Source organism: Canis lupus, chromosome 9, assembly GCF_048164855.1.
Source record: "Canis lupus baileyi chromosome 9, mCanLup2.hap1, whole genome shotgun sequence".
NCBI classification, from domain to species: Eukaryota; Metazoa; Chordata; class Mammalia; order Carnivora; family Canidae; genus Canis; species Canis lupus.
Genome location: NC_132846.1, coordinates 72957827 through 72971676, shown reverse-complemented (window position 1 = coordinate 72971676; position 13850 = coordinate 72957827). Strand labels below are relative to the sequence as shown.

The 13850-nt window shown below is 41.7% G+C and overlaps 1 protein-coding gene across 5 annotated transcripts in view; it reads left to right on the top strand.

Annotated features, from left to right (window-relative positions):
- PPP1R13B (protein phosphatase 1 regulatory subunit 13B) overlaps positions 1–13850 on the top strand; it is an 88889-nt gene that overhangs the window by 40378 nt on the left and 34661 nt on the right. For all 5 annotated transcript variants that reach the window (XM_072840068.1, XM_072840069.1, XM_072840070.1 and 2 more), the window contains exons 3-4: positions 4732–4851; positions 9803–9879. In XM_072840068.1, the coding sequence (XP_072696169.1) occupies positions 4732–4851; positions 9803–9879 (197 nt within the window). The remainder of the gene's footprint in view (positions 1–4731; positions 4852–9802; positions 9880–13850) is intronic.

Sequence of the window (13850 nt, the reverse complement as noted above, 5' to 3'; positions counted from 1 at the left end):
TAGAAATCCAGTCTCCAAAGAGTTGCATTCTGAGGTTCTGGGGGTTAGGAGTTCAAACTATGAAATAGTGGGGGGGACACAGCTCAGCCTGTCACAGTCTGTCAGTTTGGCCAGTGTATCATATTAGCCTGCTATAATTGTGCTTCCAGGGACGCCTGAGTGGCTCAACAGTTGAGCCCCTGCCTTTGGCTCAGGGCATGATCACGGATTCCTGGGTTCAAGTCCCACATCGGGCTCCCTGCATGGAGCCTGCTTCTCCCTCTGCCTGTGTCTCTGCCTCTCTCTGTATCTCTCATAAATAAATAAATAAAAATTAAAAAATAAAGTTGTGCTTCCCTCCCCACACAGGGCCAGCTCTATTGCAAACTAGGAGGTGGAGGTAGAACCTTCAGCTTTTCCTTTTTAAGTTTCCTACTTGATTTTATTTTTGCCTTATCCAAGAACACCTGAAAGTTATACCTTACATTCCCATGATAGGAGATGCTAGTGAGGCACAGTATCTTTCACAGGTGTAAGGCAGTGAAACTTAGCTTACTTTTCTTTTCTTTTCTTTTTCTTTTTCTTTTTTTTTTTTTTTTAAGATTTATTTACTTATTCATGAGAGACACAGAGAGGCAGAGACACAGGCAGAGGGATAAACAGGATCCCTGCAGGGAGCCTGACGTGGGACTTGATCCCAGAACTCCAGGATCATGCCCTGAGCCAAAGGCATACACTCAACTGCTGAGCCACTTAGGCGCCCAGCCTACTTTTCTTAAAATGGATTTTTTCTTTGAAATATTTAATTCATAAAGGGAAGCAATAAATTTGTTAAATAACTGACTTAGTATAAAATCAGATTTAATGATTATAAAGTTATGCTCAGGAGTTCCTGGGTGACTCAATCGGTCTAAGTGTTGGACTCTTGGTTTTGGCTTTGGTCATGATCCTCAGGGTCCTGAGATCAAACCCTGCATCAGGCTCTGTGCTCAGCACAAAGTCTGCTAGAAATTCTCTCTCCCTCTGCTCCCCTCTCTGAGCTTATGTGTGCATGCTCTGTCTCAAATTATAAAATCTTAAACCTTTTTTATTGGCCTGTATACATAAAAAGTGTTATTTTCAAAACTAAAACTGTAGAATGATATTTACTTCTTTAAAGTTCACTTTGTGCTTGGATTTTTTGTGCAGATACTCAGTTGTGTGCTGAACTTGAGCTAAGCAAACACAGATTTCAATTTTCAACTGAGACCATTTCTGTCCTTACTCTGACGTTTAATAAACAAGACCGAGCTTGCACGCATGTCAGGAAGGTGCAGTGTTAGCAGCAAAGTGTGTGTTACCTTGCTGTGAAAGGCGGGACTCTTTTCTTTATAGAAATCTAGAACTTATCTGAGGCAGAGCAATTTATCACACTGAATGTACAATTAGACTGCAGCCTGTAAAGTTCTTTCTTTGTCTTGGAATCTACTTCTCTAGGCAGATTTAGAGAAAGCGCACTTCTCAGGATAGACGTAGAGTACGGTCTCTCACCTAGCCATATGCTCATGTGGAAGGTGACGGTGCTGCTGTGTCGTCCTGCCACTCTCAAGTCACTGCCTGTGAGCTTTCCTCATTTCCAAGCACAAGCAGGAGTGGGAACATTTCAATATTTCCTTTTTTCCCTTTAACTTGATATAAAATCTACATATCATAAAAATCACTATGTGAAAGTGTACAATTCAGTGATATCTAGGACATTCACGGTGTTGTGTAGCCGTTACCAATCTGTGTTCCCTCCATTCCTTCCTCCGCCAGCCACTGGCAGCCACTGCATGACTATCTGGCCCTGTGTATTTGAGTATCTAGGTACCCATATAAATGGAATCATAGAATATGTGGCTTTTTTGGTCGGGCTCCTTCACTTAACCAGACCAAATATTTACAAGGTTCATCCATGTTGTAGCATGTCTCAATACTTAGTGCCTTTTTTGTTTTAATAATATCCATTGTATGAGAGACCAGAGACCATGTTTTATTTATCCATTCAACAGGTGATGGGCGTTTGGGTCGTTTCCATTTTTTGGTTGTGACAATGCTGCTGCGAACATTCACGTGCAAGTGCTTGTGTGGACATATGTTTTCACTTCTCTTGAATGTAGGCCTAGGTTTAGAGTTTCTCTTATCTCATACCTTGTCTTCAAAAATTTCCACTTTGGGCTTCTAGGAATGTTTGTAAAACACAAACACTAATAAGATGTAAAACCAAAAGGCATAATTAAGCAAGAACTTACCCCCAAAATATGAAAATTCCACAATTCACTTTTTACCTACACAAACCACAGTTGTCAGTGTTGGTAACAGCAAAGAGTGGGGGTGGGGGGAGAGCTCCCAAAGCATAAATCTCTTTAGAATGAGAACTTCTCTCCAGTTTCCTATTACAGAGCTAGAGGTTATGATAGGTCCTATGAATCAGTCTTTGGTATGTGAGGAAGTGTTGGGGGGGGATATGTTTCTCGAGAAAAAGGCTAATGTCGTCAGCCTATGGTCCTCCCCTCCATTTGCCAACTGCCTGTTTGAGAATCAGGTAGTAGTTGGGGTGGGGGGCAACCTGGCGACACCACCTCAGCTAAGCAGCCAAGGCCAGCATCACAGTGATCTGTCATGGTGATGGCACCATGGTCAAAAGGTATAGGACCTTTTGGGTGGTGGGATGGGATGAGAAGGCACTCAACCACTGTGGAGTTCTCCCCAAAGCCCACCATCTCAGTCTAACCATGGGAATAACACTAGACAAGTCAAAGTTAGGGACATTCTGTAAAATACTTGATCAGAACTCCTAAAACTCTCAAGGTCATTAAAAAAACAAAAACATGAGGAAAGGACTGAACTGTTATAGACCAGCAGAGACCCAGGGTTTAGACAACTAAATGCAATGTTGTTTTCTGGTTTAGTTCCCGGAACAGAAAGAGAACATTAGGGGAAAAACTGGTGGAATGCAGATAAAGCCTGGAATTTAATTAACAGTAATGCACCAGCGTCAGTTTCTTAGTTTTGACAAAGATACAATAATTAAGATGTTAACATTAGGGGAAACTGAGTAAACTCTTTACTGTCTTGGCTACTATTCTAGAGGTCTGCTAGCATTCAAAAATGAAAGTTACTTTTATATATTAGGTAAACAAAATCTGTAAGGTACAAAGAATAGAATTAAGATTTACAAGACCTCTGTGGTGATGTTAAAAATCATAGAAGAACACAAGGTGCCTGAAAAAAATGGAGAGACAGAACCACATTCATGGACTAGAAGACTCAATTTACAAAGATTTTGGATCTTCCCCAATTTTTTTATAAATATGATTGTAGTCAAAAGCCTGCATTTTAAAAAAGAACTTGACAAGCAGCTCGTTTAAAATATATAAGAGCAAAGGGCCAAGCAGTGCCAAGACAGTTTTAAAGATAAACCAAGTGAGGGGACGTAACCTAGCAGACAATAGTGATAGTGGGGTAGCAGTGAAGACTAGCATCACCACGAGGTAGGTGGCAGCCCACAGAATAAAAGAGCCCAGGGCTATCCAAGGCCTGGGCCAGGTCAGAGGTGGCAATCACAAGTCTCCAGAGGAAGGAGACAGGAGTATGTAAATGATGCTGGGACGATTGATGATTCAAGTAGGGAAAACAATGTTCCATAAAACCAATGAAAAGCAGTACTTTATCATTTGTAGGAAAAAACTATAGAATATTCTTTTGACCTTGGAGTAGAGAGGATTTGTTGTACAAAAAACTCAGAAAGATTGATAACTGCTTATATTTAAAATTTTTAAACTTCTGTATAATGAAAGGCACCAACAAAAAATTAAAAGACAAGCCTATTTTGGGGGATGCCTGGGTGGCTCAGTTGTGAGTGTCTGTCTTGGGCTCAGGGAGTGATCCCAGGGTCCCCTGATCGAGTCCCGCATCTGGCTCTCCGTGAGGAGCCTGCTTCTCCTTCTGCCTGTGTCTCTCCCTCTCTCTGTGTGTCTCTCATGAATAAATAAAATCTTTAAAAAAAGAAAAAGGACAAGCCTATTTTCAATATATGTAACCAACCAACCCAGGGTTAGTATCCAAAGTATAAATAGTTCTTCATATACCTAATAAGAAAAAGGCACACAGCCCAGCTTTTTGGTTTGTTTTGATTTCTATTTGTACATGTAGTGTGGTTCTAAGCAAACTAGCAAGAAACCTATGAAATGGTACCTTGTAATTTTAAGTTATGTTAGTGCTCTTCTCAAGAGCACTTATGCCAATACTCTAAGTGGGGGGGGGGGTGCTTTTTTTTTTTTAACATTTGAAGTGTGGTGCTTGCCAACATTCACATCACTGGTACCTGAGTTGTAAGGAGGTACCCTGTCCCATCCTGCGTGTATCTGATTGCCACACACAACATCTTAACTGGTGATGAGGCTAGACCAGTGTGTTAATGTGTTTCTTTGAAGAGTAGGAGTCACACTGTATCCTGATAAATATTCTAGAGGGCATTTTTCAGTGTTCCCAATTTCATATTGTAGAATTGACTTTACATATACTTCTTGTGTTTATGTGCTATCTAGATTATTTCCTGGGAACTTAGATTCTTACTTTTACTTCATTCAAGTTAAAATTTAATGCTTATAATATCCTTGAATTCTAATATATATGTGTGTGTGTACACTTATTTAAATCTATTTTTATTTTTTACTTTTGGTTGGAGTCATTTTGTTTCTGAAATAAATAAGATGTGGTTTTTTTTTCTAGAGCGTCCTATACCTTTTGATCACATGATGTATGAACATCTTCAGAAGTGGGGGCCACGCAGGGAAGAAGTGAAATTTTTCCTTCGACATGAGGATTCCCCAACGGAGAGTAGTGAGCAAGGTAGATAAATGCTTTCCTCATTTGTTAATTCCTGCCATAAAAGTTAAGTAAAATAGGAATAAAAGTTAAAATAACTTACATCTTTTTTTCCCTTCACTCACAAGTGGTGAAAGATAGAGTTGGTGTCTGCCATTTCTGTGACTTCTATTAGCAGTCCACAGCTCCTCCACATGGTGTAGGCCTTGCTTCATTCCCCGAACCCCAGGCCATGCAGGTGATACAGACTCAAACATGTCAGGAGGCCTGTTGCTTAAAGACATTGTTTTTGATAATATTGGATGGGTCAAATATCAAGATTTTAAGAATAAATAAAACCTTGAAAGGTTGAGAAAAATTCTGAGAAGTGTTTCTTTAAAAAAATTTTAGAGTGAAAAAGACCTTTCTGAGTATAACACTAAGCCATAAAAGACTGGTAAAGCAAATTATTGAAAAAAGAGAACCCAAAAAAAAAAAAAAGAAAAAAGAGAACCCCTAAAACTGCGTGGCAATAACCACCCTAAGCAAAGTCAAAAGACAAATTATAAACTGGGAAACAGCATTGATAGCTCATATTGCAAAGGGCCAAGTACCTTTATATATGAGTTTCTAAAAAATTGAAAAGGAAAATCAGTTTGTTTTTTTTTAAAGACAAAATGTAAACACACATGGTTACAGAAAAACAAATTTACTTGACCCTAGGTTATGTGAAAAGTGTTACTCCTGAGAAAAGAAATTCAGGGGAAGCAGTGAGTTAATTTCTCCTGTTAAACTGGTGAAGACTAGAACGCTTACTGACAGTGTTGGCAAGGAGGTTGAGAAACAGGCACTCTTCCATGCTGCCAAGGGAGTGCCAGTAGGCAGCTTCTGCAGAGGGCAGTTTAGCAATATCTATTAAACTTACAGAAGCACAGTCTCACTTCTGAGAATTTATCCTAAAGCTGTGCCTACACACACACAAAATAACGTAGACGTAACATAGCTCCTGGGGCATTGCTCGTAGGAGAGCCTAAATGCCTGCTGTGAGCATCGGGTCAAAGAAACGACGGTACATCCATACCATGGGCTGCTCTAGTCAGAAATAGGAAGAAGCTCTGAGCCCTGACCCCCACCCCCCATCTCCTGAACAGGTAAGTAAATAGAGTGCAAAACCATATGCACATTGTGCTGCATTCTGTGTGACACGGACAGAAACCTAATTCTGTACCTCTGTATTGGCTTGTATGTGCATAAAGTGTCTCAGGAAGCAATGTAAGAAAATGGTAATATTGCTAGCCTGGGGGAAGGCTGCAGGACGGGCGGGGCGGGGGGCGTTGCAGTGGGAGGGCAAGTTGTTGATTGTATACCTGTTCCTTTTGAATTTTGGACTATGGGAATATGCTACCTATTTTTTAATTTAAGAATTTAAACAAAATAAGAGAATCTTTTTTTTAACTGCCTATATATACACTGTGCAGTTAAGAGACCCTTGACTTGCTATTTAACAGTGATTGTGGATTACTTCTGGTATTTAAAAAAAATAAACAAGGGATATCCTTTTGTAAAAAAAAAAAAAAAAAACCTGTATTGCAAGTTATCTCCTTTTATTTATATTTTATCATAAAGGACATTTTGCCCTAGGATAAGCTACTAGCTACTTTATTTTAAGATTTTATTTATTTATTCATGAGAGACAGAGAGAGAGAGGCAGAGACACAGGTAGAGGTAGAAGCAGGCTCCATGCAGAGAGCCTGATGTGGGACTCGATCCTGGCACTCCAGGATCAACTACTAGCTACTTTAAAACCATCTTTCCTTAGCTATAAGTATTGTTCTAGTGCTGTTTCTTACAATGTGCCATTACTTCTGGGTCTTACTCCATCCAGCTGCTGGTCTCTGGAGTCAGACCAAGGCTCCAGGTCCAGCCCTTCATCCACTTTTTACCTTAGACAAGGGCCCAACCTCTCAGGACAAAAGCCTCCTGAGAAGGAAAACTAGACTAGTTGACAGCTAAGTGCTATTCTAGTGCCAAGAATTTATGTTAGCTCTCTGCCTGAACTCTCCAAATACTTATACCCCTCCTCTACCTAGCTGTACTTAAATTTAAAATTTCATATTTTACTCTTACTGATATGTGTACATAATCCTTAATGTCTCGGGTGGAGGGCTGAGGGTGAGGTCTTATTTTATTCTCATTTTATAAAGTTTAGAAGTTTTGGGGATACTTGAGCTAACTGTTTGGAGTCATAAGGAAGGTGACAGTGCTCACCTTCCAGTTGACCTTCATCATCACCTACAGTGCTACTCAGCTAGTGGTGCTGACGCAGTGTGTGCAGCAGACCAGTGGGAGGAGGGGATTTTGAGCTGCATGGTCTGAAGGGGACAACCGTCAGCACAAAGCATAGTACTTAGAAAAGGCATACTTGGGGACCTTGAAAGATGAACAGGACGTAGAGGGGAGCATGCAGACCAGGATGAAGGAAGCTGCCAGGGAGGTGTAGTGACAGGGATTCCCAGGTTGGCAGGGACCATCAGTCAGGACTGGAAGAACCAAATTCATCATACCTTGCATCACTTTACAGAACCTTCCAGCAAAATCCCTGCCTCCCTACTTGACACTTCCCAGGTTAGTTTAGATGATATTTGTAATAGGACCTTCCCCATCTCTTCAACCTCCTTCCCCATCCCTTCTTTCTCCCTTTCAGCCACATCCCTTCTTGCATCTTCATATGCTGTGGTCCCTAACTCACAAGCCCCCCACCCCCAATGCTCTACCCTCTGCCTTATTTCCTCTTCCCATGCTTATGCAAACTGCACCTATCTCTCAGAGCCCAAGTAATAAGATGGCGAGTGCTTTTGGGGCGCTGTGGTGGCTCAGTCAGTTGGGCTTCCTGCTCTTGTTTTCCGCTCATCGTAGGATCTTATGGGTTGTGGGATCGAGCCCTGTGTCAGGCTCGGTGCTTAGCGGGGAGTCTGCTTGAAAGATTCTCTCCCTCTGCCTCTCCTCCCCACCAGCCCTGTCTCAAATAAATAAATAAACCTTTTTAAAAGGGGGGGAGTGCTTTGTTCCCTGATTTGTTTTTGTTCTCTGAGCTTCTCCTGTTTGTATTCTAAGCAGCCAGCATCGAGGATTCAAGAACATGTTTCCTCTGTGCTTCCCACAGAGCTGAGTATAAGGCAGTTGTCACCATCTGATATTATTTAAAAGGGTTTACATTTGAGTGTGTATTACGTAGAACTACAGGATATACATAACAAGAAGTAAAAGAACTCCCTTACTAAAATGATGAGAATTCTCTATGTGGGAGCTAGAAGAGCATAGAGGATGTTCACTTCAATTACTGATTACACTTGGGGAAACATGCTTGAAGTATAAAGTAGCTCGATGAAGGCCATCTGCAGAGCATACACTACAACCCAGGAGCTGGTGCACTGGAGTTGGGGAGCAAGCTGCTTACTTAGTGTGGATCTTGGGCAAGTGACTCCGAGGCTCCTGCCCTCACCTCATTTGCAGGGTGCATAGGGCTGTGACTGAGGTTGGTGAGGTGTACTGACACGGTGCTCAGTAGGGCCAATGCACAGGAAGCACTCACCAAATGTCACCTCTGACTGTTCATTTTTTTCTGACTCCAGAATGCAAGGTCATCTTTACCATCAAGATTAAGTGGCACTTGGTATAATTTAATGTTGTGGGTTTTGTAGTATTCCAACTTCTTGGTAGCTTGTTATTTGGAAGAGGGAGAAATTGTAGAGTATTAAATTAATCTGAACACTTTATTCCTTAAAAAATACCAAGAATAATTAAGAATCTAATTTACCCTGTAAGCTGATAGATGCCATAGTCTAAGGGTGTGTGTGTGTGTGTGTGTGTGTGTGTGAGAGTGATTCCTGCTACTAGGAAACTACTCTAGACTCCACAACGTGGCTCTTGTGTGCTGTAAGACTGTGTTTGGCTGCATGCCATGCCACTCAAATCTGTTTAACTTCTTTTTGAATTTTTGCTCCCTTTTTTCGACATTCTATTATTATCTTCATCTTTCCCCATCAGATATACTATGTATTTGTTCCTGTACTCTGTATCTTTGCTATATACATAAAAAGAGTAAGGTATTTTTTATTCCCCAAGGACTAGTCTTTGCCCTCTAGGGGACAATATCACTGTCTTTGAGAATGCATGCTTAAAAGTGAAGCAAGCCATACCTCCATTATACCATTTTTCTTCAAATGTTTCAAAGTAATAGGAAAGAAAGAAAAAAAAGCACGTTGTCCTTTTTTTTTTTTTTTTAACATGAGGTTCATGTGCTTTTGAAGTCATGGATTTTAGGTACTAAAGCATGCTCTGGGATGCAGTAATTCTCAAATGACATTAAGGAACAGCTGTAGAGATGAGTGGGGTAGGGGCTGGCATCAAAGACTTTGGTCTCTGTGACTTGAGTTACCAGGTGCACAAGCATGCAGCAGGCTTTATTTTATTTAAAAGATATGGCACATATAATTTCTACTGTTGAAGTTTGAAGCCTTCTTGGGGGAATAATTTAATTTTTGTGGAATAAAGGAGAATTCTGAAGATGCCTAATTTGCACTGATGTCCCGTGTCCGTTGCGACCCTGCCTGTGAAGATCAGTTGTGCAGCAGTGTTCTTATTGCTGGATATTAAGTTCTGTTTTAGTCCCTGCTAAAATATAAAAAAGTCTAAAAAATATTTAATAAAAATTAGTTGTGGTAAAATACATATAGCATAAAACTTACCATATTGACCATTTTTAAGTGTTAGAAATCTTTTGATATGAGTCAATTTCAAGATTCTGAAATAGAAGAAAAATTTCATTTGAACAACTTTATAAAAATTATAAAGCATTTTTTTTCAACTGTGTCAAGTGTTGAGTTGTTCAGCATGGTATTTTTCACTTGTGTTGCATAAATAATTAGTGAAGAGATGGGAGAGTATCATCTTACTCGTGTATCTTTTAGTAAATGTGGCCCTCTCATTTCTCTAGGTGGCCGTCAGAACCAAGAGCAAAGAACTCAGAGAAATATAATAAATGTACCTGCAGAGAAACGCACGGAAAATGGCGTAAGTAATAGTGAATCAAGTTGAAATTTTGGAATTGCTTTTTACAGGTATGAATGACCTTGGGTTACAATATCTCTTTAAAGACTTATTTGGGGGGTAGAAATTAGCATTTCTGTTGAATATTTCTAAAGTTTTCATGAAGTTCCACAGAGCCACTGAGTGGTTTTAGCAGTCCACGTCTGGCCCCCTCACACAGGCTGGTCCCGGGCACAGCCACTGCCTGCCGCCCCCCAACATCTCTCATACCCCCCCACCCCCCACCCTCAGCCATGGCGCCTCTTGGCACAGCAGCTGTTCCCTTCAGGGCATGTGACTGAGTGGCCCGTCCCCAGAAGCAGGTGCTCTCAGTTCTAGACTGGGAGATGAGCAAGCAGACTCGCTTGGATTTTCCATGTGGATGTCTCAATCCTTCTGTCAGGTTTTGAAAGACAAAATGCCTGGTGGGTTGTAGTCTCCTTCCTAGTTGTCTTAAGCAGAGGACTTGCTTTATCAGATGGTATAGCCCTGGAGAACAGGCCTGACGGGGGAGGGGGGGAGTGGGAGGAAGTGTGTCTCAGTGGAGGAACTCTTTTTAAGAAATGTCGGTGTCCGTGAAAAGAATGAGCAGAAATGAAGGAATGAATGGGGATGAGTGAATGAGAGAAATTTTCAACGTAGTCTTTTCTGGAAGTTTTATTAATAACTTTTCCAAGTAATTTTCAGGCTAGAGAATTAGTTTCTTTTTCTGGCTCTGCCACTAACCAGGTGTGTGACCTTGGGCAGGTTACTTCCTAGCGCAGTGCTTGGCACAGCCTGACGCGGGTAAAGAACATGGTCTGGAGTGTGCAAGGCCCATATTCAGGCACTGGCTTCAGAACTTCATGGCTAGTTAAACCTGAGCAAGTTACTTTGCCTTTCTATTTCCCAACTTAGTGTTGTTGAGCTGTGATTTTAGTTTATTAGCTACTGTTGTGACTTCCTTGAGACGCCTGGGTGGCTCAGCAGTTGAGCGTCTGCCTTTTGCTTGGGGCATGACCCCGGGGTCCTGGGATTGAGTCCCACGTCGGGCTCCTTGCAGGGAGCCTGCTTTTCCCTCTGCCCGTGTCTCTGCCTCTCTTTCTCTGTGTGTGTGTGTCTTGTGAATAAATAAATAAAATCTTAAAAAGAAATAATATCCTTATCTTTCTATTACTTTGTACAACTTTAAACCATATCTCTGGACCTCTTTCCTTGAGGGTGAGGGTATGAGCACCTCCTCTTTTTTAAGGATTTTTATTTATTTATGAGCAACACAGATTTGTTCACTCCAAATCTAGAGTCTCGGGTTCTGTGAGGCATATCTGCTTCAGAAAGTCTTAAGAAATAAAGACCCAGACCCCATTGGTAGGACTTTTGATTCAGTGAGTCTGGGGTGGGCCTGCAAAACTCTGCCATATGACTCGCCCGGCCAGGATGGGGAACCTCCAGGTTATATGCATACACTGCCAAAAACATCCAGAACTTACTTGTCAAACCAAATTTCAAAGATAAAAGAATCTTTTTTGAGTTCTAAGATTGCCTATGACCTGAACTTCAGGGAAGGTAAAATAAATTTATTGAGTGTTACAATACAGTGCTTTGTATTGAGGTGGAGAGTGTATATATGATACAGGGAAGGGGCTCAAGAGGAAAGGATGAATTCTTTTTTTTTTTTTTTTTAATTTTATTTATTCATGAGAGACCCAGAGAGAGAGGCAGAGACACAGGCAGAGGGAAAAGCAGACACCCTGCAGGGAGCCCGATGCGGGACTCAATCCTAGGACCTTGGGATCATGCCCTGAGCCAAAGGCAGATGCTCAACTGCTGAGCCACCCAAGCGTCCTGAAAGGATGTGAGTTCTAATGTTTAGATGTGGGGGGTCTGTGATCTTTCCCAGATGAAGTTGTTTCTTAACATGGAGATTATCTTTATATCTCAAGATCAACAAAACTGAAACCTGAAACCAAAGTTAAAAATATGTTTGTAGTCTTTATGTGAGTTTTTAATTAGAGGAAGGCAAAGAGCTGTTGGGAGGTGTAACTTTGCACTGGAAGCATCACATCAAAGACGCTGATGTACTTTATGGCTCGTATACCTGCCTGTTAAGCCCAATAAATATCGCATTTGTAAATTTCTTACTGTCTACAAAGTACTTCTATGTGCATTTTTAAAGTTCATAAGATACTAAAAACATCTTTCTTCAGCAATGTTTTTGTATATACCCTGGATATAGAATAATAGCGCACTGAGCCTTCTGCTTTGTAAGCTACAGCAGTCAGGAATGGATCAAGCTGCAGCTGAGGGAGGAGGGCGTGTGGGTTTTTGGAGGAGGACAGGAAGCTGAGTTGGTGTGATTCATGCCCATTAGCAGCTGCTGGGACAAGGAGCTTGGGAAATTTTGCTGTCTAAAAATTTCAGGTCAACAGGTCAGGTTTTCTAAGAAATAAATGCCCACACCACTGCCCAACTTTGATTCAGTGAGTCTGGGGTGGGCCTACATATGACTGTGTTGCCCTGCCAGGTTGGGGAACTTCCAGGTTACATGCACACACTGCCAGAAGCATTCAGAACTTATTTGTCCAATAGAATTCTGGGGTTCTGGTTTGACCATATGCCATAAAGGCAGATGGATTTATTCTGATAGTATATACTTGTGTCTGGGGTCTCCAGGACCACCCCTAGTTTTAGTGACTACCAGGAGGACTCACAGGACTCAAGATCTTATTGTGCTTGCAGCTGTGATCCACCACAGTGAGAGGATACAGAACAAGCTCAGCAGGGTGCAAAGACGCATGGGGTGAAGTCTGAGGACAACAGGTACCAACTCCAAAGAAGGACTCCAAAGAGTCCTTCCCCAGTCGTGGTAGGGGGGTACCACAGAGGACGTGCTCAGTCCTCCAGCAACCGGCTGTGACAAGTGTGACACGTTGTCAACCAGGGAAGCTCAGTAGAGCCCCAAGTGCCCAGGTGGTCTAGGAGAGCTGGTCATGTAGGCAGCCTCTGTGTAGCAGGTACAAAAACACCAGATTCCCAGAAGAAAGCAGGTATTTAACACAAACCATCTTACTTGCACAAACATTTGAGGTTCAGCAAGCCTCTCTTACCACTTCTGGGAATGGTGGGAACCCTCCCCAAATCTGAGTTCCCAGAGGAGAGCCCCGGGGCCCCCTTCAGGCAGGCCTATAAGGAGAGTGGTCTCAGGTCTACGGCGTAAACACTTCTCTACAGCACCATTTTCCTTAGGTGTCCTGGAAGTGCTTTTTCCTGTTTTCTCAGCCAACCATATTAAACTGAGTCAGTTCCTGTTTATTCCTGTACACATGCAGTAAACTGCTGAAGTGAATTGATCCTGTCCCCTCTGCTTTCTTCTAAAAGCTCTAAAGTTTTAGCTCTTACATTTGGGGCTATGTGTTGGTTTTTCTGTGTGGTATGAAATAGAGGTCCAAATTTATTCTTTTGCCTGTTAATATCTAGTTTCTGCCTGCAGCATTTGGTGAAAAGACTGTTCTTTCCCCCATCGAATTGTCTTGTTGGTATCTTTGTCAAAGCAATTAGCTGAAACTGTGAGCGTTTATTTCTGGAAGCGTTTGTTATTAATATGGTGACTTGGTTCAACTGTGTCTAAGATCTCTAGATCAGGTAACATTTCAAGCATCTGGAGGATAAACCTGGAAACTTCTGCTGCTTCTAGAGTCAGGAAGTGTTGCCAGTTCTCAAGACACCTATTCTATGGTGTACCTGGGCCTGTCCGGTCTCCGCTGCTCCCCACACCTGTCCAGCTTTGGGGGCGTCTCAGACCTCCTCGAGTTCCTTTCCCATTCATTTTCTTTTCAGGTCCTGACATTTTTGTGGTCTCCTCTCCTGCTAGATCATTTCTGTAGTTTTCTGTTATTTGATGTCAGAATCCCTTTACTGTAATTTAGTGGTTTGGGGATTTAATGAAATTAGGATGAAAGAGTCCTCCTCACTTTTCC